The following is a 25,755-nucleotide window of genomic DNA, read 5'->3' as shown; positions in this document are numbered from 1 at the left end:
TGTGCTCCGCAACAAGAGAGGCCACGATAGTGAGAGGCCCGCGCACCGCAATGAAGAGTGGCCCCCGCTTGCCGCAACTAGAGAAAGCCCTCGCACAGAAACGAAGACCCAACACAGCCAAAAATAAATAAATTAAATAGTTTGGTAAAAAAATAGAAGGCTGACTCTATCAATTTCTTAAGAAGAATGCAGACTGATGAGGCTGTAGTAAAAAATGTAGTCTCATACACTGATGACAGTAGGATAAATTCACCAACCTTTGAATAATCCTATTCATGCGTTTTGACCCAGTAATAACCTTTTAGGAATCTATTCTAAAGGAGGAATCTGAAACTTAACTATGTATAAGATGTTCATCAAACATCACTCATACGAAAAAAAAATAAATAAATAACATAAACACTTCATTATCAAAGGGGAAGTGGTTAAGTGACAATAAAACTGTACAACTATGCATACTTACGCTTGCTTTTTTTTAAGACGAAAATTATATAATATTCTCAAAGCTATATTAAAAATATCTTCAAAGAAAACAGACAAACTAAATACCCCAAAATGTTAACAGTCTTTGCTTATAGATTATGGAACTGATTGATTTTTTTTTCTATTTATAATTTTCTATTCTCTCCAAGTTTTCCACAATGAAAACTTGTTACTTATTCTGTTACTTATTCTGTAACAGAAAAAAAAAAAACTGCAAGAAATAATAAACAATTCAATTAACTAGTAGTAGTCAAAAAATTTGGACTTTTAGTCCTGGTTTTATGGATGTGAATGTCTGTGCTGAAGAATTACAGAAAGAAAATGAAAGAACAGTTCTTAAGGCTTTCTTTCAGTTTTTCTAAAAAACCTGGAAAACTTTCCTCCCAAATATAGCCACCAGCATCAACAATTTATCTTTACCTCATTTCTCTAAATCAGGCACTACTGACATATTGGGCCAGAGAATTCTTTACCATGAGGGGGTTGTCCTGTGCACTGCAGGAGATAGGGCAGTATCCCTGGCCTCTACCCACTAAATGCCAGAAGCATGCCCAACCCAGTAGGAATAATGAAAAATGCTTCAAGATACTGATAAATGTCCCTCAGGGGTGTGGGGTGGGACAGCAGAGACCTTCTACTTGAGAACCACTGCTCTAAATATACCAAATATGTTAACTACCAAGTGAAGAAAGAAGCAGAATTCCTTTGGATCACTACTGAGATATAAATTCTACCTAGGTTCAATCTTCTACAGAACATTCTATACATTTACCTCATATACAACAAAAAACTTAAATTTTCCCATAAATTTACTATTTCCAGAATAAAAGAAAATAGAAACCCTTAGAAGAGATTAAGGAAAGTGTCCACAAAAAGTAACCATATGATGTCAAGCACTTATACAAATTGGTAGACAAAATATAATTTAATAAGACAGAAAGAAATTAATATTTGTAAAGTAACCTAGACTGGCACTTTGCATATCTAATCTCATTAATTTCTACTTATAATAGTATAGCAGACTAGATATTTTGAAAGGTTCCTCTGCTAAAACATGATACCCCATAAATTATTTAAAAGAAAAAAAAAACCCTAATTGTTAACATTTCTAGAAAGTAAGGGGGCTCTCAAAGAATTCCCCCTTCCCAAAAGAAAGAAAAAAGACCAAAAAAAAAGAGTGAGCTGAAACCAGAAGAGTGGCCCATGTCATACAAGAAAATTCAGTGTTGCTCAGAAGGCAAATACCAACAATAACTAAGACAAGATGAGAGGTAAACCTGAGATATCCCTGTTAAACCCAAGACCCTGGATGGAGAATTAAGTAGCTTCAGGGTGGTAGTATCCCTAGATCACAAAGAATATACAAATCCTCTCAAGAGAAATGCATTTCTAATTTATGAATTATGCTATCAGGATTTGGAAATATTAATTTCAATAAAAGATGAAATTATAATAAAAATCATCACACAACAACAAAACAAATCACTGAGCTTGAGTCAGTAGAAACAAAAGCTTTATGCCACCTCTTCTCAAGACTTTAGCCATTGGATTTATCAAATACAAAATACAAAGTAAATATAGCATGTAGGAAACGTTAAAACAAACAAAAGATGGAATAAAAATGAAGAGGAAATGTGTAATTATCAGAATAACCATTAAATTTAAAAGTCAGAACTTTCAGAAATGAAAAATTATAAATGTGGAAATTAAAAATTCAACAAATTAGTTAAAGAGCAGATAAGACACACCAAAAGAGAGATTTGGTGAATTAGAAAACAGAAATAAGAAATAACCCAGAAGGCAGCACAGACACTTAAGGAGATAGAAAAAGCAAGCGTTTTTAGAAAAGGAAAAAAAAACGGCGGTGGGGGGGCTATTCTTGCTTTTGAGAGACAGAATTGAAAGAATGAAGGAGAGGCAATATTTGAAGAGCTAATGGCTGAGATTTTTTAAAATCCAATGAAAGTCATGCATCTACAGATATAGGAAGCACAGCTTATCAAAATCAGGACAAATAAAATTCACACTTAGAAACATTTGGGTGAAACGTCAAAGATAAACAGCACATCTTAAAAGCACTCAGGGGCTTCCCTGGTGGCGCAGTGGTTGAGAGTCTGCCTGCCAATGCAGGGGACACGGGTTCGAGCCCTGGTCTGGGAAGGTCCCACATGCCGCGGAGCAACTAGGCCCGTGAGCCACAACTACTGAGCCTGCGCGTCTGGAGCCTGTGCTTCGCAAGAAGAGAGGCCGCGACAGTGAGAGGCCTGCGCACCACGATGAAGAGTGGCCCCCGCTTGCCGCAACTGGAGAAAGCCCTCGCAGAGAAACGAAGACCCAACACAGCCATAAATAGAAATAAATAAATTTTTTTAAAAAATCATTTAAAAAAAAAAAAAAGGGGGACTTTCTAAAGTCTTAAAAAAAAAAAAAAAGCACTCAGAAAGAAAAGACAAAGGAAACAAAATCTGACTGAAAGATTTTTCAATGGAAACCAGAAAATAGTGGAATATTATTATCTTTAAGTAGTTAAAAAAAAAAGTTGTGAACTCAGCAAAAATATCTTTGAAGTCTAAGATCAAAATGACATTTCCAGATAAACAAAAACCAGAGTTTACCCCCAGGAGATCTTCACGAAAGAAACATGCAGTTGGCTCTCTGTGTCCCTGGGTTCTACATCCAGGAATTCAACCAACTGCAGATCAGAACCACTGGGGGAAAAAAATTCCAGAAAGTTCCAAAAAGCAAAATTGGAATTTGCCATGTGCCCAGCAACTATTTACACAGTATTCACATCGTATTTACACCTATTTACATAGCATTTACATTGTACTTACGACCATTTACATAGCGTTTACATTTTATTAGGTATTATAAGTAATTAGAGATGATTTAAAGTAAACAGGAGGATGTGTATAGGTCATATGCATCTTATATAAAGGACTTGAGCATCGTCAGATTTTGGTATCTGTGGGGCATACTGGAATCAATCCCCCATGGATACTAAGGGATGACTGTATACACTTTAAGAAGAAAAATAACCCCAAGAAGGTCGTGGAATGCAAAGGGGTGAGCAAAAAAACTGGGAAACACATTGGCAAATCTAAACAAATAGCATCTGATTTCAAAATGTCCTATGTATGGTGGAGGGGAGGGCGCAAATTTAACATTTTACCAAAAATAACACTTAAGTGAGAGTACTTTGTATTTTTAAAGACTTTGTATTATTAGGGGAAGGTTAAAATACTGATTAACTCTAGAATGTTAGGATGGATAATAAAATTTCAACAGTGAACATAAAATAACATAGAATTTACAGCTTCCTAACCAGTATAAAGGGCAAATCAAATCAAAACAAACAAAAACAGTCTTTTTTTTGAAAAAAATTAAACATACACTTACCATAAGACCTAACAATTCTACTCCTAGATATTTACCCAGGTGAAATGAAAACTTGTGTTCACCAAAAAATCTGTATATAAATATCTGTATGAAACAACTGGGTTGTTTCATATGTATCAAAAACTGGAAACAACCCAAGTGTCCCTCAAATGAGGAATGGGTAAACTCCCAAGCAACGACATACTACTCAGCAATAAGGAGAAATGGACTACTGGAATATGTATTGGGTGGGCCAAAAAGTGCCTTCAGTTTTTTAAGTAAAAATAGAAGACACATTTTTCATTTTCACCAAGAACTTTATTGAACAACGTATTCACCCTTTTGTTCCACTACCTTCTGCCATTTTTCAGGCAACTTCGTAATTCCATCTTCCCAAAACTTTTAATCTTTTTGAGCAAAGAACTGTTCCAGGTGCCTTTTACAGTCTTCCAAGGAATTGAAATATTTTCCATTAAGAGAATTTTGTAAAGACCGAAATAAATGGAAATCCAAAGGTGCAATGTCTGCTGAATACGATGGATGAATCAGAACTTCCCAGCCAAGCTAGAACAGTTTTTGCCTGGTCATCAAAGAAACATGCGGTCTTGTGTTATCCTGATGAAAGATTACGCGTTTTCTGTTGACTAATTCTGGACGCCTTTTGTCGAGTGCCGCTTTCAGTTGGTCTAACTGGGAGCAGTACTTGTTGGAATTAACCGTTTGGTTTTCCAGAAGGAGCTCATAACAGAGGACTCCCTTCCAATCCCACCGTATACACAATGTCACCTTCTCTGGAATGAAGACCGGCCTTCGGTGTGGTTGGTGGTGGTTCATTTCGCTTGCCTCACGATCTCTTCCATTCCACATTGTTGTACAGTATCCAATTTTCATCACCAGTCACAATGTGTTTTAAAAACGGAATGTTTTCGTTACATTTCAGTAGAGAATCGCATGCGGAAATACGGTCAAGAAGGTTTTTTTCACTTAACTTATGTGCAACCAAAACATCAAAGTGATTCACATAACCAAGGCTGGTGCATATGATTTTCAACGCTTGATGTGGATATTTTGAGTATCAGCCATCTCCTGCATGGTATAACGTAGACTGTTCTCAATTATTGTTTTGATTTGGTCACTATCAACTTCAACTGGTCTACCTGACCATGGAGCATCGTCCAACGGAGAAACCTCCAGCATGAAACTTTGCAAACCACTTTTGACACGTTCGATCAGTCACAGCACCTTCTCCATACACTGCACAAATCTTTTTGTGTGTTTCAGTTGCATTTTTATCATTCTCAAAATAATAAAGCATAATATGCCGAAAATGTAGCTTTTTTTTCTTCCATCTTCAATATTAAAATGGCCAATTTTGGTAAGTCTTTTTAAATGCATGCTGATATGACAGCTGCCACATATAATCTAACAAAATTGTTTCAAATGAAATTAAAGACAACTAAGTGCTACTAGAGCCACCTTACAGAAAAAATGGAACAAACCTTTTGGCCCATCCAATAACAACTAACCTGAATTAATCTTAAAGGTATTATGCTGAGTGAAGAAGGCAATCTAAAAAGGTTATATACTGTATAAATGACATTCTCAGAAAGAAAAACTATAGTTGTTGGAGAATAGATCAGTAGAGGCCAGGGGTTAAGGAAAGACAAGGGTTAGAGAGTCTTGAGGGGTAACTGAACAGGTCCATTCCATGTTCTGATTGTGGTAGTAGTTACATGAATCTATACAGATGTTAAGACTCCGAAAACTACACAACAAAAAAGTTGGTTTTAATGTATGTCAACTTAAGAGTCCATGTTACTATCTATAGAACCACAATTTTTACACAAACTAAATTTTTTTCATTGACAGACTACCTTCTCCATCTACCAAATTTGATCACTTAAATGAATGAAATCCTCAATCAAAACTGAATTATTCATTTATCTAGTTATTTTCAAGATATATTCCTGGAAGCTGGTGCCACTTCCCCTTTTTTGCTAAGCCAAGTTTAGCTATCGTGTGAATCCAGTGTTTATAAGACACTTTACTGTAATGACATTAGTCATAACTATTGGATGAAAGTGTTAGGCAAGTAAACCACATCATTTTTACTGTGCCAATATTGAAGTACCACCCATTCTGGATCCTAAAATACACGTTTTAAGTCTCCAGTTTAGTGCAAAAAAATTTTTTTAATGACTCATTTAATAACAGCAGTATTAATATTTTGAAAGCATGTCTGTCACTTAATTGGTTTCAAGAAGTTCCAAAGTCATCTACTGGTGGAGCCCAATATGCTTCTGCAGTATAATTAAGTCATATGCAGATTCCCAGGAGTTTTAGTTTTAACGACCACCACCCAGGTATGACTGCAAACAGATGGTGTGACTCATGCCATATGTCCACCAGTATGCTACTCTTAACTATGCCTCAAACAATCTTCCAAATAGCCATTTGTTCAACTCAAATTACAATGTGTGCTAGATGAACAGGAAAGAAAGCTTATTTAGCTAGTTTTATTAATTGTTTTTCTCCTGCTGGGGGAAAAGCTGGTTAAAATATTTTACTAGGCTGTGGAAATTTAGGTGGTTGTTAATGTTGGCATAAAGTAATAAAGCTAATCTGACATTTAAATCTATTCCAATCTTAGTTATTTAGTAAAAATATTACATACAATGTTTCATATTATAAAAATTATACATTTAAAATCTACAACAAATGGAAGATGCCTTTAACAGGTTATCAAAAATCTACAGACTTTTGATACCAAGATATGTATGTATTAGATAGTCCAGAATATTAGTTTATCCAGAACCCAACTTTAAAACACTGAAAATACATACACACACACACACACACACACACACACACACACACACACACACACCCCCATGGTGCAAACTATAATTGTTATTTTGGGTTTTGGTTTTTCAAAGCCAGAAACACTACACTGTAAGGTCCTTGTAACATTTAGGGCAAGCACCTAAAAAATAATACCAAGCAACAATTTAAACCTAATTAAGGTATTCTTGCTAAAAGTGGACAAAACCCAAGAATGTCTTTACTACCTCTCTAAACTCTACTGAAATGATAGCAAAGTAATAAAAAGGCATTAACCCACAAAGAGAAGAACAGAGAACAAAGAAGGAACCCAAAGGCATACCAAAATCTAGAAAATTACCAACAGTAACTGACTGTGCAAACTAAAGAAAGCCAAAACAGATGCTCCTGTAGAGGTGGGAGAAGCCAACTAAAGATGATTCCCACCACAGAACCCCTGGAAGATTCATGAAAGGAATCAAGCCACAAGTTGGGGGATTTACATAGGGTCAAAAATAGATTCCCAGTTTCCCTACTTCCATAAGACTACCCCTAAGAAGTCCTAGGCAGAAGTCTGAAGGAAAATCTGATCTGGAGAGGCTAAACCAAACAGACTCTGGACTCAGGCACAGCTGAGGATCACTACTGGGTACTATGCTAAAAAATGGAGGCTTATCTGAGACTCTACACACTGAATGATAATAGGTTCTATGCCCCCAGTTCCCTCCCTCAACTTGCGCCTAGAAGAATGACAGCCAGGTTTTTTTTATTCCCCAGTAAGAAGACTGGAGAAAAAATATCTATAAACTAGCCAAGCGTAAGTTTCCAATCCGACAAGTCCAAAATAAAGCCCAAGGGCTTCCCTGGTGGCGCAGTGGTTAAGAATCTGGCCGCCAATGCAGGGGACACGGGTTCGAGCCCTGGTCTGGGAAGATCCCACATGCCGCGGAACGACTAAGCCCGTGAGCCGCAACTACTGAGCCTGCGCGTCTGGAGCCTGTGCTCCGCAACAAGAGAGGCCGCGACGGTGAGAGGCCCGCGCACCGCGATGAAGAGTGGCCCCCGCTCTCGCCGCAACTGGAGAAAGCCCTCGCACAGAAACGAAGACCCAACACAGCCAAAAATAAATATAAATAAATAAATTTACAAAATAAAGCCCAAGACATTGAACAAAAAGACCTATACCAAAATACTTCAATATAGGTTCAGAATAGCAGGGATAAAAAGATCATATATACTCCCAAAGAGGGAGTGGAAAATAGGGCACAAAGAATGAGGAATAAGAATAGAATCAAACTTCTCAATAGCAGTACTGAAGGATTAAAGACAATTAAGCGGGACTTCCCTGCTAAGAGCAGTGGTTAAGAATCCGCCTGCCAATGCAGGGGACACAGGTTCGAGTCCTGGTCCGGGAAGATCCCACAGGCTGCAGAGCAACTAAGCCCGTGAGCCACAGCTACTGAGCCTGCGCTCTAGGGCCTGTGCTCCACAACAAGAGAAGCCACCGCAATGAGAAGCCTGCACACCGCAACAAAGACCCAATGCAGCCAAAAATTAATTAATTAATTAATTAAAGACAATTAAGCGATGCCTTAAAAATTCCAAGGGTAAAGTATTTTCACCTTTATGAATGTGAGGGCAGAATAAGACATTTTCAGCCATGTAGCTCTCAAAACTGATCTCGCATTAACCTTGAATCAGGAGGCTGATGGAAATGCGGGGGTCCTGGAAAAAGAGGTTTCAACACAGGTTAGGCATGAAGGGAATTTCCACAATGAAGGCAGGAGAAAGTCCCAGGATGACAGCTGTGGAGCAGGCCTAGAGAGCAGCATTTCCAGACCAGAGGATGACAGAAGTACCCAGGAAAAAAAGAAAAAGTACCTGACATATCTGGTCATATTGAAAACAGTTATATACCTCAGCCAGAGATAATTTATCTGGGGATATATTAATGATACACACATGGAAAACAATGCAAGTGAAGAAACCTAGACAATTACAAACTTCAGGGGGAAAAGGCTGTACAAGAAAGAAAATGCAGTAGTAATATACTGTACGACTTAGCTGAGAACAGTATGTACATAATGCAATAAGGTAAATACTAAACAGTGATTTAACCAAAAATTGTGATGTTATACTGAAGGAGTAGATGCAGAGTATAGGTGGAGAGTGAGAGTGAGAGGAGTGTTAAGAGGGCCAAAGCCTTATCTTCCCTCTTGTACAGCAGAGAAGTCAACAGATAAAAGCAAAAATTGAAAAATCAAAAAATTGCTGTAAGCACGTTAGCTAGAAATACCAAGGTTAATAAAGAACAAAAGAACCGACTGTCTATGGTAATCAGAAACAGAGAAAGGGAAGAGGCGACTGCTGCTGCTCGCTGTAAGTCCTGGCCTTTTTAAACTACGTGCATATATTCTTCTGATAAAAATTAAAATTCATTTGAAAACTAAACATAGGGGCTTCCCTGGTGGCGCAGTGGTTGAGAATCTGCCTGCCAGTGTAGGGGACATGGGTTCGAGCCCTGGTCTGGGAAGATCCCACATGCCGCGGAGCAACTGGGCCCGTGAGCCACAACTACTGAGCCTGCGCGTCTGGAGCCTGTGCTGCGCAACAAGAGAGGCCGCGATAGTGAGAGGCCCGCGCACCGCGATGAAGAGTGGCCCCCGCTTGCCGCAACTAGAGAAAGCCCTCGCACAGAAACGAAGACCCAACACAGCCAAAAATAAATAAATTAATTAATTAATTAAATTAAATTAAATAAAAAACTAAACATAAAAAAGAATGGAAAATAAATGGTTCTTTCCCTTCAAAATCAAATTTAACTGACATATACGTAGGCTGGTTTCTTTGATGAAAAAACATTCCTAGAAAACATGAGGAATTTTTAAAATTTTAAATCCCTCCTATTTCAAAAATATCAGGTCTCTTTACGAGAAACTAGCAATCTTTTTATAGAAGTACCTACTGAACACAACTGTTCCAAGTTAGAGCCACCAAGATTCACAGAGTAAGAGATAAAGGTTAGAAGAGAGAAATGAGGAAGTTTTCACATCTTCCCACATTATTAGTTCTGCTGATTTTCATACTTCCCCCATCAAAGATCTTGCAAAATTTAACCAAAAAATGGGGGAAGAACAAGAATTTTTAGAATCTGACACTACAAGGAAAATTCCTCTTCCTTTTCTAAACATGTATGTTTCTCTGTAACTTCCATACCTGGTCTTGTATCTCCCCCTACAGAATAAACCTACTACCTTTTCCACATAAAGGCCTTAATTTACCCAAAGACAGTGACTACATGAACAGCGCCCCACCCTCACTCCCTAGTTTTTTCTTCTTTAAGCTAATAACACTTCTGGTCCCTGCAAATATTCCTCTCATACAGAATTTCAAATCTCCTTATCCTAATCAACTTCCTTACACCATGCTCCAGTTTGTTAATTCATCTCTTAAAATAAGCAACTAGAATAAAAGCAAAGTGTAACTATGACTTCCCTCCCTCTAAAAAGCAGTTATGGTACCAATCAAAAAGAGACCATGTCTTACTCAGGAGTCTTTGGAAAAATATGTTCTAACTTAAAAACAAACAAAAACTCATTCCCCATACATAGAACAATGCAAATAAGGTTCCTATCCCTCCTATAAGTTAATAAATTTCATTCTAATCATGTCCAATCAGGTGTCTTTAGGGCAACAGCTCTAATGTGTGAGGCTGTAAAGAATGTCACGAGGAACCTATCAACAAAGTACCCAAAGTTATGAATGATTTACTTTTTTAATATACATTAGAAGAATCCAAGGTTTATATTCCTGGATAATCATCGATTTGACCACGTAGATTGGGAAAGGCATTACTGAGCGGAGGAAAACACAGGAAGGGTAATGGCACCTAGTCCTGAATATCTCCACAGACGCTTCTCAAGAATGTAAGCATTATGCATGTTGCACAGAGAAGACCGAAAATTATCAGTCTGGGGATTTGCTTATTTTCCAAAGAGTGTACTGAAATTAGATACAGAGGTTTCTAAAGAGGCAATAAATTTTCAATTGAGGTCCAGAGATCAGCAAGTTCCTTAAAAGAATGTTTTAATTCTTTTTATTTGTAATCCAACTCACAAAATTTTAATATAGATTTAATCTAGACAAATTGTACAACCACTACTTTGAAACTGACTAAAGGTCAAAGTGTTTACAATCACACTGATCCAAATTCACAGACAAATGAGAGAAGAACAGATACAAACTTGATATAAAAGTGCCTTGGGGGCTTCCCTGATGGCGCAGTGGTTGAGAATCTGCCTGTTAATGCAGGGGACACGGGTTCGAGCCCTGGTCTGGGAAGATCCCACATGCCACGGAGCAGCTGGGCCCGTGAGCCACAACTACTGAGCCTGCGCGTCTGGAGCCTGTGCCCCGCAAGGGGAGGGGCCGCGATAGTGAAAGGCCCGCGCACCGCGATGAAGAGCGGTCCCCGCACCGCGATGAAGAGTGGCCCCCGCTTGCCGCAACTAGAGAAAGCCCTCGCACGAACCGAAGACCCAACACAGCCAAAAATAAATAATTAATAAATAAATAAAGTAGCTATAAAAAAAAAAAAAAAAAAAGTGCCTTGGTACCTAAGTGCCAAACTCAAAACACTCAGTATCAGAACCAGGCAGCACCATATCCCATTACACTCACAATACACAGCAACAGTTTCTAAATAAGTCAATGAACAGACATTTGAAGCTAACTAAAACTATTTAAAGAAAAGCATGACCTAACTATAAAACAAAAATGCATGATACATCCGTAAAGTACCTGTTCTGCCTTTTAAAATCCAATGAAGTAAAATCCACCATTTAAATCCCTCAAATATAGAATTCACAACAATTTACATCAAGCTGTAAGTTCTTTAAATTTAAAGAACATTTAAATCAACTGTAAGTTCTTTTACATTAAGAGTGTAAGCTACATTTTACAATTTAAAGTTGTGGAGAATAACAGTACTTTCCTTATATGATTGTTACCAGAATAATCCCTGACACAGAGTGAGCACTCAGTAATTCTAACTAGTAGTTATTATTATCTTATTTTTCATTTCTTTAATTTTTGTATCCCCAACACATGTACTGGTGCCTGGACTTAATGAATATTTGTTTAAAAAAGAAAAAAAACCTCTGCCCTTCACAACTGAAAAAGTATCAGTTTTCCCACTCACACTAAATGGAAGTTGTCAAAATATCTCACTGAATGTAGCCAGGTTAGAGTACTAAAAAAAGTGAAAAGGGAATTAAGGATATAAATCACCGCCAACTGTGAGCTCATGTAGTACTGAATATTATAAACAGAGTTCCAAAAGGGTATTTGATTGCAATCCACTCAAATGCTAATGAGTGTATAAAAACAAATGCCTCTTTTCATCTGTCCAACTTTAAAGTCAAAATTCTTATAAGATTCACCAAAAGACTCAAAATGCACACAAAATTAATAGAGTATAAGTTACTATCTGTCTACATTTATCCTCCTGTGAAATTCCAAGTTTAAATGCACTGTTCACATAAAAGGGCTGGTATTAAGTGGGACACGGTGTTTCTCAAATTTTTTATTTTTATCTAAACTCTCTCTGAAAAGTTTATGAATCATTTTTAAAGGATAGAACAATTCTCATATTATTTACTGTTACACAAATGCTAAAACTCTGCACAAAATAAATAATTTGGTCTAAACGTAGTCTTTAAATCTACCGTAAGTTCTTTAACATGAAGGTAATATTTTATGTTGGCTGTAACAGAATGCCATTCATAATTCTAAATATTTCTGTAGACAGAAGCAGAAAGAGTGACAAATCAATCTGTTAGAACAACCCCATTCTACCTCAGTGATTAACAGTTTAATACATCTATCTCAAGTCTATTTTAAAGTTTCACGATCGGAATTCAGTTACATATTCTAAATAAGCATCATACAAGCAAAGAGTGCAGTCATCTGGAAAAAAAAACAGGAAATAAAAGATCAGCTGAGTCTAGTAACATTAACAATAAGATACTTGTTCGATTTATTTAAACAAAGATACTGCTAAATAAATGATAAAAGGCATGTGACTATCCTAAAATTTTAAATTCATGATAGTAGATACTCTTTACTGTGTATCAGCATTTTTTAGGCACATCAAGGTTTCTGACCGGCAGCTAACATGACTCAGTTCATATATGTATATCCACTGCTTAGCCCCATACTCAAAAATAATATATGTTCAATAAATATTCAATGGATTGTACCATTTAATCCTCAGAACAACCTTAAGCTATATATTATCATCTTTTATCACAAATAAAGAAACTGAGGCTGAGAGGATGGGTCCAGGCCAACCTACACATAGTGGCCTTAATACTTTGCCCTAAGTCACAAAGCTAGTGGCAGTGTCAAAATGTGACTTCAAAATTCATATTCTTTCAATTATACCATGTCATCTAAATAGCAAAGACGTGATTATTAAATCCAATAGTTATATTATTCTTAAAGTATTTTCCTGTATTACTGCTTTCCAAAGAAAAAACTCCTCAGGAATTACTGTCCTTTCAATATTTCTGCAACAGACATTTGATCCAGGATCCATTCTTTCCTTCACAAGGATCCCAGATTTCTGATTTGGGAACTCTATTTGGAGTTTCTTGTTGTTCCAATAACGTCATCATAGAACGCATCCAATGAGGGCACTGGTTCTACTTAGCCATATGACCTAAGCTAACCCAGACGGAATCACAACTTCTGGAAAAGTTGTAACAATGAAATAAATTAAGGCAGTATGTAGCCCCAGGAGCTGGGAGCAGCCACCTTTGGATGAGGAAAATCGAGGCAACATCATTAACCGCTGGATAAAGTCTTATTTAAAAACAAACAATAAATTCCCCTCATATTTTTAAAGACTTTTTGATGTGGACCATTTTTTAAAGTCTTTATTGAATCTGCTACAATATTGCTTCCGCTTTTTGGTTTTTTGGCCTGGAGGCATGTGGGATCTTAGCTCCCTGAGCCGCGATGGAACCTGCACCCGCTACACCGGAAGGCGAAGTCTTAACCACTGGACCGCCAGGGAAGTCCCTCCGCTCATATTTTTAAACCAATTTGAGTCAGGTTTTGAGTTACATCTAAAGAATCCAAACTGATAGATTTTTTTATAAAGCTGCTTCTCATTTCAGCATCTTTCACATACTGTTCCCTACTCATGGAATATCCTGTCCCCCTTGTTAATAATGCCCCTCATATACTGGGGAGCTATTGATATTATATATCCCAGGCATCATGTGAGATGTCAAACATACAATATCTCTAATATTGAAAACTAATCTACATCCCAAATGTATAAGGTAAACCTTATCCTCACCTTGTCATAGATGAGAAACTTCAAATTCAAAGAGACTAACATTCTCAGTACCACACAGTTAATAACTGGAGCCGGGATTCAAAACCAGGTTTATCTAGCTCATAAGTACTCGTTCTTTCAACTACATGAAGCCACCTGCCATGTGGATCTTGTCTTTAAAGGTCTTTGCTCAGGCATCAAATCTTCTGTGAAGCTTTCCCTATACATTTACATATTTCAGGGATAGCTCAAAGATATGAAATATTACAGTGTATCATAACTATGTTTACATACTTAGAATGCAAGCTCAAGGATAGTGGGATCCAAGGACGATCAGTGCCTCCCACAGTACATGATAGACGCCAAGTGAGCAATAAATATTTGTAGAATCACCACTAAACAGAGATGTGGAGTCCTATCTGTTACAGATTAAATTCCAATAAAATAAACAACTGTCATGTATAACGAGATATCCTTTCATATATAATGTTTCGGAAATGTGACCTCTAGGAAGAAATTTGTAAATATTTTTCATATTACACATTTGCTGCAATAAAGTAAATTTATACTTGCAAATGGCTACACAGAAATGTCAGAAATCCAGAAGAGTAAATATATACATACTTTTCAAACTAAATACTTTAAATGTATCAAAGGACCTTGTGTTTAGTAAAAACACTGGCATACTTATTATGCACATAATAAAAGTATACTCAAAACAAACTGGACTACTGGCTTCATTTTAAAACCAAAAGTTACCCACAAACTAAGTCTTTACTTGTAAATGAAAAGAATGAACCAGACTATCTCCTAAATACCACCTAGCTCTAGGATTGTGTTGTACTTCAATAACATCACTAATTATCAACTTCTCAGAGTGCTTTCTTGACTCTAAAATCTAAAAGTAACCTCTGCGGCTTCCCTGGTGGCCCAGTGGTTAAGAATCCACCTGCCAATGCAGGAGAAACAGGTTCAAGCCCTGGTCCGGGAAGATCCCACATGCCGCGGAGCAACTAAGCCCGTACGCCACAACTACTGAGCCTGTGCTCTAGAGCCTGCGAGCCACTACTGAGCCCGCGTGCCACAACTACTGAAGCCCGCAGGCCTAGAGCCCGTGCTCCGCAACAAGAGAAGCCACCGCAATGAGAAGCCCACGAACTGCAACCAAGAGTAGACCCCGCTCGCCGCAACTAAAGAAAGCCCGCGTGCAGCAACGAAGACCCAACGCAGCCAAAAACAAGATGAAATAAATTAAAAATATATATATATATAAAATAAAAGTGACCTCTCTGAGAAGGTCTCTCCTATCATACTATTTTAGTGCATACTTGCCCCTGACATTTTTCTCATTTGATTACTTATTATGTGTTCCCATCTCCTCCACTAGAACGTAAGCACCAAGAGAACAAGGATTTTGCTCTAATCATCAGCACAGCCCAAGGCTTTACAAAGAACCTAGTAGGCACCCAATAAATGTTTGTTGAAGAAATAGTAGTCATGGAAGAGTAATAATGCTTCTTTGCCCAACTTAAGAAGAAAACAAAACAAAAACAAATCGTACACTACTAGGCATACCTTGCATTTTCCAAGAATGAGTTTTCTCATATATCCATTGCCTCAGTATTACTCTTACAAAGTTTTTTGGGGGAGAGGTGGGGTACCAAATTACTTTATTTCAAAGAATGGTACAAGTGAAAGAACTTAAGCAGATGTTTGGTAAACCAAAGGTTTTACGAACATTTAGTAACTACCAATTCATCAATACCTTAATACAAAATAATTTAGCATATAAAAGCAACTTATTCGGTTCCAAAATCATCTGCAAACTCTCCAAAAGAAACCTTCAATCACAGCAACAAAAGTCTTATGAAAACGCAGCTTAATGGAGCAAAGAGGAAGAAATACAAACCATCCCAGTAATTCAAGACGGTGGTCTCCCTTTTTCTGAAACAAAGCTGTCTTTCCGTCTCTCCTCATTTCTGTACACAGCCAGGACACTTAGCTATTGACAGAGAAATCTTACAGATACCACCACCATATTTACAATGACACAGCTCCGAATCAATACCTTATTTCCACTAAAACTTCCCCCAAACTCCTCAAGACTCTCTTTGGACCATAAAGCTAAAGCCCCGCAACCTCACGTCTGCTTTCTCTGCCTCTCTCTCCCGCAATTAATCTTAGCTAACTTTTCCCTTGGGAATCACATCTCTGCCATCAAGACATTTTAATCCCGCTACTATTCCTAAGTGCCGGCTTCCCCGCACTGACCTAGGTACTCTCGACCCGAGGGAAAAAAGCCCAAGCTAAGCGTCCCTGCTCTCTCCCACCCCAGCTTCGCCCCCCACCCCGCAACGGCGCCCGGCAGGTGTATCGCTCGGGACCGCCGCGCCCCGGCGGAGAGGCGGGGCACACAAAGGACCCACACGGCCCTCCCCAGCCTCCTCCCGTCTTTCCCCTGCAGCCCCGTCGGGTAAGCGCCCGGGAGAGCCGAGGCCCGAGGGAGGCGGCGCCGGCTCCGCGGGGACCAGAGATGCTCACGCCGGGAGCCCCCTCCGGACCCCAACCCCGCCCACGCCCCACCCACAAAGGCTGCCCCGGGCCTGGACCCTCGCCCGGCGAAATCGAAAGCGCATCCCCAGCCCGGCGGCCCGGGCCCTGCGCATCCCGGCCCCTGGCCTCAACCGCCCCGCCCCGCGAGCCCGCGCCCCAACCGCCGCCGCCGGCCGGACCCCCGGAGGACCCCCACCCAGCCGCCCGCTCCCCACGCCCGGGGAAGGGCCCCTCGCCCGCCCGGCGGCCCCGCACTCACAGGCTGCCGGAACAGGAGGTACAGACGAAGGAGCCGACCGTCATGTTCACGTAGGTGGGGCCGCGCTGGTCGCAGTCGAAGCACTTTCGGTTGTGCGGGAGGCCGGTCATGTCCCGCAGCATCTTCAGGTGCTTCTCCTCCTGCTTCCGCTTCGCGCTGGCCGCCATGGCTGCGGCGCCGAGAGAGGAGGCCGGCAGGGCCGGGAGCCGGGCGGCGCTGCGCCGGGGACCCGCGGTCCCACCGGCCGCCCTGGCCGCGGCCGCCGCCCTCCGTCAGCGCGCGCCGCCCGCGCCGGACCCGGCCGCCGCGGCGGGACTCGACTGGGCTGGGCGCGGCGCGGACGCTGCGGAGCGTGGGCTGACGGGCCACACCAACCGGCCCGGCTGGGACAACCGCCGCCGCCGCCGCCACCTTCCCGACTTCTCCTGAGGGGAAAAGACAAGGAAGGAGGACGGCAAGAGAAAGCCCGCCCCGGGCGGCCGGAGGCCAAGTGTCGGCCGGCGCCCTCTGCTGGCCAGGAGGAGTTACTGCGGCCACGCATACAGGGCTAAGCGCATTACTTGGGTTGCCTTCCCCCGCTGCCTAAAGCTCTCCAAGGGCTGCCCACTGCTTTGGGGATAATTCCAAGTTCCTCACCGTGCGCCCTAAACAGCGCTCCATCATCTAGCCCAGGCTACCTCTCTCACTTCATCCTGGTTTATTCAGCCTCAATGGATTTCCATATGTATCCCGAACACAGCAAGCTCCCTCCTGACTCAGGACACTTGCCCTTGCTGTTCTCTCTATAGCGGGGTTTCTCAACCATGCCACTGTTGACGTTTTGGACTAGTTAATTTTTTGGTGTGGAGGCTATCCTGTGCGGTGTTAGGATATTGAGCGTCATCCCTGGCCTTTATCCACTAGATGCCAGAACGACCTCCCCATCCCTCCCACAGCTGTGGCAACCAAAAATCCCCTGACATTGCTGTATGTGGAGCGATGATAGAGGGAAGTGAAATCAACGGGGCTGAGGACCACTGCTACACGTGGAAGGCCACAGCATCCATGCATCCATGCAGCCTGGAAAGTGCAGTATTTCCATGTGAATATTTCCACGTTCCTGGAAAGTCACTCTCCATGAAATGGCTGTGTTGTATTGTCTTCATAGTTCTAGCTGTTTAAAATCCTACTCCTTTAGTGTTTACTATGTTTTATCTGGGATCTCCCTTCAGGCTCCAAAAACAGCCTGCACCCCAGTGTTTTCTTCACGACTCCACCCTCTGCCCCTCCCAGAGCTGGAGGCTAGGTGCTCAGTATTTATGGAATGAATGCATTATCTCATTTAATCTTCACAAGATCTCTTCGAGGTAAGCATTATTGTTCTTTCCATTTTACAAATCTGGAAGCCAAAGCTCTGGAGGATTAAGTAAATTTACCCTAGGATACACGTGGGTTGGCCCAGACAGTCAGACTGCCGGACTCAAATCTCTTAATCACTCCAAGAATCCACAACCAGCAGGACGTTAAAAATCATCCCTGCCCCTCATTTCCCAAAAGAATACAGGGAGACCCAGTGAGTCCAAAGTCATTCAGCCGGTGAATGACTGAAAGTAAGATTAGAATCCAGGTTTCCTAATTGCCAAGGCCAGCCTCCAGATCTCCCATGAAAGTGACTGGATAAATCAACCAAATGAGACTTCATATTAATATAATACTGAGAAATGGAATATTGCCTGCCATATCAGTAAACAAAGGATGTCACTGTCATCAGTGATTGCAGCCACAGCCGATGGTGGGCTGGTGACCCCTGAGGAAACTCAGGAAGGAAAGAATACCTGCCGTCTAGCAGCCATCAGACTGCAGCCACTCCCTACAGGGAGCCCTGAGGAAACTGAGGATGTGACAACATGGGATATCGGCCCCAGATAGCTGAGGTGCCTATCAAAGGAATGATTTCAGTGAGCCCAGACTCTTGCCTTTTCCCATACATAGAAAAGCACTAAATTCCTTAAATTGGGATATCTGGTATTCTTTAACAATAATTTTTGATGTTCAGACTACCTTCCCTTTGTTGCAAAACTCCTATATACCCTGGCTTCCCCCCTCGCCTCCTCGGAGCAGTTCTCTCAGGGTTACTTGAGATGCTGCCTCCCGAGCTTGAAGTCCTAAAACTTCCCGCTGAATAAAACATAACTCTCAATTTTTAGGTTGTGAATTTTTTTTCAAGTCAACAATACTATTAATAATAATCTTTTTAATATTAAAAGAAAGGGATCGACAGATTTTGGATTGGCCAATGGATTTTTAACTTAACCACAATACCATTAACACACCTAAAAAATTAACAATAATTCCTTAAAAACCATCAAATATCCCATCAGAGTTGAAGTTTCCGATTATCAATGTTTAAAAAAGGTTTTTACTGTTTGTTGGAATCCCCACCTTGCAACTGGGTAATATGTCTCTTAAAATCTCTTTTAGTCTACGGTTGCCCCTCCGTCTCCTTTTTCCTTGCAATTCGTTTTGTTTTTAGGAACTGGACCCTTCGTCATGTCATTTCCCACAGTCTCTGTCATTTAACATTTTTCTCTGTCCTCTCTGTTTCCTAAGACTATGTTGTTGGATCCAGTCCACGTGTATCCAGTTCGATTTTTTTTGCTGTTGTTTTTTGGCCAAATTTTATCTTTGTGTTCTTCCGTCAGGAGTCACATAACGGGGCTGGGGGGGGGGTATCTTTCTATCTTTTTATGACATTGGCAGCCATTGATGATTCATGTCTAGATTCATTAATTCATTAAGGGTTCAAAAATGGTGATATTCTAACTCTGTTGTTCCTTCTTCATGTATCAGCTGAAGGAAAAGTTTTCCTGTAAAGAAAAACTCTCCCTCAGCTGCTCTTTGGCACGGTTCACATCAGAAAGGCAGGGTGAATATTTGATTCCTTTCATTTATTCACAAATTTTCAAAATAATACATTGGTTTCCTAACACCTTGCAATGGTGATCAATATTTTTTCAGTGTCGTTACAAACTCAAGAATTTGAAAACATATTTGATATATTTCACATCCTTGGCACTCACATTGTCTCAACATCAGATAGGGGGAGCCTCTTAAAGTTGACTCCCGAGTCTTTTTGACAAAACCCTTTAGTTAAGGTCAACTGGAGTGTCATTGCCACAGGATCCCTGGCTGTTTAGCAGAGGAGAGTACTGAAATGTTCAATCCTGAACTGATCAAAACAAGGCTTACTCAGCCCCCTCTGACTAAACGTGACACCCAGCAACCTCTTTTTCATCACCAACAAATGCACTCAACCCACAGCCAATGGCTTACTTGTTTCTATGTTTATAACGCTCACTTGTCATTTGTATGTTTTCTGTTTGTTCACCTGTGCATGGTCTATCGTCTGATAAATGCCAAAATCAGAAGGCGTGACCATAGCCCCGGTACAGTTTAATACATGGTTGTTGTATTATTGTGTTGTTGTTTAGAGTCAGAAGGTACTTCCAGACTGTCATTCTGTAGGAAGGTGAAGTTCAGGTGAAGTCCAAAATGTTTTCTCCAAATAAAGCCGAAAGTGGTTATGACCTGCTGAATTTTAGCTTTCTTATACCCCATATAATATCAAAGTAGGCTTCTACTTTCTCAGATCCCAAGGAGAGTTTGCAGCGTGTCAAGCAAAACTATTTTCTTTAATTTTCTTAACCCTCACAACAATGCAGAAGGAGGTATTATTATCCCCATTTTATATACGAGGAAGCTGAGGCTCTGAAATGCTGGCTTGCCCAAGGCCTCGCCATAAATGAAGCATGAAGCTGGAATTCAAACCCAGATCCGGCTGCAAGGCGCCACCTTCTTCTTCCAGTAACTGAATACCGATCCTGCATATTGGATTTGCAAAGCAGAAGTTACCTTCAGAGAAGTTAGCTCTGCAGCCAGAGTGATCTTTCCAAGTGCAAATATGATTCAGGCATCCTCAGTCTCCTCCCCCTGCCTTTCAGAGACTTCGCATTGCTGACAGGAAGATAGAGACCCTAGGAGACCCAGAGGCCCTGTGGTCCAACCCAAGTTCCTGTGCCCGATGCACAGTGAGGCCAAACAAACTGAAACGTTGAAGTCTGGAGCAGGGAATAGTTTATTGCAAGGGACACGCAAGGAGAATGGGTGGGTCATGCCCAAAAGACCTGAACTCCTTTTTTTTTTTTTTAATAGATTTATTTATTTATTTATTTTTAGCTGCATTGGGTCTTTGTTGCTGTGTGCGGGCTTTCTCTAGTTGTGGCGAGCGGGGGCTACTCTTTGTTGCGGTGCGTGGGCTTCTCACGCGGTGGCTTCTCTTGTTGCGGAGCACGGGCTCTAGGCATGCGGGCTTCAGTAGTTGTGGCACGTGGGCTCAGTAGTTGTGGCTCACGGGCTTAGTTGCTCCGTGGCATGTGGGATCTTCCCAGACCAGGGCTCGAACCTGTGTCCCCTGCATTGGCAGGCAGATTCTCAACCACCACACCACCAGGGAAGTCCAAGACCTGAACTCTTAATGGTTTACAGGGAAAAGTTTTTATAGGCAAAATTTGGGGGGAGGTCTGCAGGGTGCATGATCTTCCTCTGACTGGTTGGTGGAGAGGTAACACAGTGGTGTTCCAGAACTCTCAATCATCAGCCTTCTGGTTCCTACCAGTCTGGGGTCCATGTGCTTGTGTTCAGCCTGAAGTTACCATCCTCCACGTGGGTGGTGGCCTTAGTTCCTGTAGAAGAGCTCAGAGATTCGTATCAGATTGTTGTGTATATCCCTTAAGGAGGAACTAGGACCCTGCCCCATCATTGCAGTATTGTTTCTTGACTGCCTTTCCCTTGTTTCTGCATTCCCTCACACCTCTAATTAGTAACAGCATGAATTTGCCCTTTGGAACTCAGGAAAGATCTAGGAGGCTGAAACCTTTTTCCTACAAACAAGGAATAGGGGACAAGCAAAGGCTTTTGTGCCCAGCAGGGCCCCACAAGGTCTTGCTCGGTTTCAGCCTCCTTCCTGCTACCCATGCTGGTCTCCCCGACCCTGCCCCAGCTCCACCCTAAGTCTCCACCAGTCTGCTCCAACCCCCCTGCCTTCTGAGTTTTTTATATTCTCTTCTCTCCCACTGCAGGGGCTTTGCAAATGCCATTGATGCATCCCAAAACAGCCTTCCCTCTCCTCTTTCCCTTCTCATTTCTCAGATCCAGCTCAATATCTGTTTTTCAGAGATCCTTCCCTGTCCTGCCCAATCAAGTCAGACCCCATAATATGTGCTCATGGTAGTGAAACAGGAGGGAAGGGGGCAGGGCACAACCTCTAAAAGAATGACATAGCCCTTGAGGATACGACATAAACTGGTTAGAACCCACTAGGTCCAAGATGGCGGAAGATTCCACTTCCAGTGGACCTTGAGCCTCATTATGCGCTCACTGTTATACATTAGCATCGAAATTACATGCCTACAGGTGCCATGACAGTTCCTAGGCTAACCATAAAAGGTCAAAAAGTGGGCAGTAGCCCAATTCCTGGAAATATCCGGCCCTTCCCCAAAATACTTGGAATAATCCTCCCACTCGTTAGCCTATGAAATTACCCAGCCCATAAAAACTGCCCATCCCATGTTTCGGGGTCTCTTGCCTTCTGAGTGGCCCACACTGTCTGTGGAGAGTGTTTCTCCCAGGACCGCTCTTGTGTTTTTAGACAGACTACATTCTCTCTATGGAACGTGTATCTCTCTAAATAAATCCACTTCTTACCTATCATTATGCCTCTCGCTGAATTCCTTCTGTGCTGAGACATAAAGAACCTGAGCTTCATTTAGTCCTGAGACTAGGTGTGCGATTTTAATTAAAAGACAGTGGGTTTGGGCTTCACTGGTGGCGAAGTGGTTAAGAATCCGCCTGCCAATGCAGGGGACACGGGTTCGAGCCCTGGTCCGGGAAGATCCCACATGCCACGGAGCAACTAAGCCCGTGCACCACAACTACTGAGCCTGCATGCCACAATTACTGAAGCCCACGTGCCTAGAGCCCGTGCTCTGCAACAAGAGAAGCCACCGCAATGAGAAGCCCGCGCACCGCAACAAAGAGTAGCCCCTGCTCACCGCAACTAGAGAAAGCCCACGCAGCAACGAAGAGCCAGTGCAGCCAAAAATAAATAAATGAATTTATTAAAAAAAAAAAAAAGACAGAGGGTTCAAGTCCCAATCTGGGTTTTGGCTGGGTTCGAGTCCCATCTGAGTTGTGCGGTTTCAGTACCATGTACCTCGCCTTTAAAGTGTTTGCTGCTGTGACTGCTTTGGGATTTTCAGGTAGGGTTTCTAGCCCCCCTCCCTCCCCAGTACACTGTGGGTTTCATCAGGATGGGGACCCGGTCTGTGTTTGCTCACCACTATTTCTCAGCTCTTAGCACGGGGCCTGGCACTTAGAAGGGGCTCAGTCAGTATTGGTTGAACGAACAAATAAATGCAACAATGGGAGTCAGAGAATAAAGCTTCCCTCAGTCTTATGCAGTGGGTTCCACGTTCTGTTTATTGCTGTCTCTGCTGCTTTGGCTCCCAGAATGACTACAGTTCTGCCAAAGCGACAATAGTTTTGTTAAGGAACTTGCAAATTCTGAAATCAAACCTCTGAGGGTAAGAATCTAAAACCTGACTTGCTTAGAGGCTCCCGCCTGTCTTATCACCAGGGGTGACTCAGAGAAAATGTCCTGAACAAACCCTGGTGTTTGGAGAGGCCCCATGGAGCCAGCGTTAGAGCTGCCAACTCATCCTAGGCCGCCCCACCCTCAGGGCCTGTAGGCGAGGCCCAGAGAGGAGGCCCATCTGAGTCTTCCTGGGAGCAAAGCAGGACAAGCAATTACAAATATCAGAACAGCGGTGGCTTGGTCGCTCGGGGTATTTGAGTGAGGAGAGAAGAGTCCCCCCATTTTTATGTGAAGGACTCAAGTTTAGACTACTGACAATATACCTAACTGAGTTACACACAGTGTCGAAGAGATCCACTGACAGCATAGAAAGAAAATGTTGCCAGAGATACACGCATGGCCTGTGTGCGTCTTCACAACCTGCAGTGCACTCTGAATTCATACTTTTATTAAGTCCTGGATTTACCTTGTGAATAACTCAATTGCTTTGTTTGCTTGTATATTAAAAGTGCTAATCTGTTGAGTGTAACTATTTAAAAATACGCCACAGTTTTTGTGGTCCTGTTTTGACAGCTTTCCATGTTTTGATATACTGGGAATTTTGAAAAACTTGAAGCAGACATGAACCCTCTCTGAAGCGAGCCCCCTCTCTCTCCAAGCCCCCAAACCCTCAATCGGCTCTGCCCAGCCCCAAACCTCAGAAGCTCCCAATCCTCCCTCAAGGCAGCCCACTTCTCGATGCCTAGGGTCTTCTGACCTTCCTTCCCCTCAGGATCCCTTGATGCCTGAAGCTGATTTTCTTTATGGAGAGGAGTTACCTGATAGCTGTGATCACTTCCAAGGTAGGAAACTGGAGCTGTGGGCCTTCCCCTTTTATTAACATTCTTCCCTCTCCAGAGCGTGAATTCTTCCAGCTTGTGACCAAGGAGCCAATGCTAATTTTTATGGCCCATTTAAGTAATGGCAAAGGAAAGTCACATCGGCCCATTAACTTCCCCAGACCGCAGCAGGTTTCACAGAGTGAATAATCACAGGGCCTGGGTATAAAGCACTGTGGAATAATACTCAACTCGATTTTTTCCCCCTTTTCTTCTTTTGATACTGCCCTCCCTTAGCTGTGGTTTGATTATTTTTACATTGCTTCCTGCCTTGCTTTTTAACTTGCAAGAAACAGCAACATAGAAAGGGAAGAGGGAAAGAACCTACAGAGAACAAGCAGTTGGTGCACACTTCCTGGAAACATCGGCGTGGTTTCTGAGTACACTCTGCACAGAGCCCCGGGAAGCCACGCACCTGACGGGCGACGCCGTTGAGCTGACAGGCAGTCGGTCAGCTGGCCTCCTCCTCCCGGCAGATCTGCCCCCGAGCTGTCCCCACCACCATCGAAGCCCCGCTCCTCTGCCTGGGTTCATCTTACTCTGTCCTCTGTGAGCTTTGTCTCACCAGCTGAATGGCATCTGCCCATAGAGCAGGTCCTGAGCTCTGTGTCCCTAGTTTGCCGGGCCACAGAAGGACCGTTCCCGTTGGTTGACTGCTCTAGCCTCAGGCCATTCTGGAAACCCAGAACAATTGCAACTGGACTTCAGTTATCCATTTATCAGAAAGGCACTTTCTGGATGTTAGAGAGAAACCAGAGGCAGTTTTCAGACATCATCCACTTATTTATTCATTCATTCATTCAATTAATATTTCTTGAGCACCTACTGTGTGCCAGGCACTGGGGACTCAATAATGAATAAGACAGAGTCCCTGCTCTCCTGGAGCTTGTGTTGCCCGTGAGACGGAGACCAGACCTTATCCATATTAATAGAAATGGGCCAGGTGACGCTAAGTGCTCTAACCCAAAGTGAAGCAAGGGAGAGGAATAGGGTGTGAAAGGAGAGGATGCTGCCGGGTGGTCGGGCAGGCCCAAAGGTCGGTGAATCAGGGAAAATTCTAGGATGTGCACCTGTCAGAAATCACAGGACAGATATCATATGATATCGCTTATATGTGGAATCTAAAAAAAATGGTACAAATGAGCTTATTTACAAAACAGAAGTAGAGTCACAGATGTAGAAAACAAACTTATGATTACCAAGGGGGATTGACAGGGGGAGGGATAAACTGGGAGATTGGGATTGACATATACACACTACTATATGTAAAATAGATAACTAATAAAAACCTACTGTAGCACAGGGAACTCTACTCAATACTCTGTAATGACCTATATGGGAAAAGAATCTATAAAAGAATGGCTATATGTATATGTATACCTGATTCACTTTGCTGTACACCAGAAAC

The 25,755-nt window shown here is 41.9% G+C and overlaps 1 protein-coding gene across 12 annotated transcripts in view; it reads right to left on the bottom strand.

Moving 5' to 3' along the window:
* Window positions 1-17,291, bottom strand: part of AGFG1 (ArfGAP with FG repeats 1) — a 69,830-nt gene extending 52,539 nt beyond the window's left edge. For 9 of the 12 annotated variants that reach the window (XM_057551310.1, XM_057551311.1, XM_057551312.1 and 6 more), the window contains exon 1: window positions 16,839-17,291. In XM_057551310.1, coding sequence (XP_057407293.1) covers window positions 16,839-17,005 — 167 coding nt within the window. In that variant the 5' untranslated portion in view covers window positions 17,006-17,291. The remainder of the gene's footprint in view (window positions 1-16,838) is intronic. The other 3 variants (XM_057551319.1, XM_057551320.1, XM_057551321.1) reach the window with 1 other exon arrangement.
* Between the last annotated feature and the right edge of the window lie 8,464 nt (window positions 17,292-25,755).

This window comes from Balaenoptera acutorostrata, chromosome 8, assembly GCF_949987535.1.
Source record: "Balaenoptera acutorostrata chromosome 8, mBalAcu1.1, whole genome shotgun sequence".
In the NCBI taxonomy this organism is placed as follows: Eukaryota; Metazoa; Chordata; class Mammalia; order Artiodactyla; family Balaenopteridae; genus Balaenoptera; species Balaenoptera acutorostrata.
This window is presented reverse-complemented; position numbering and strand designations above follow the sequence as displayed.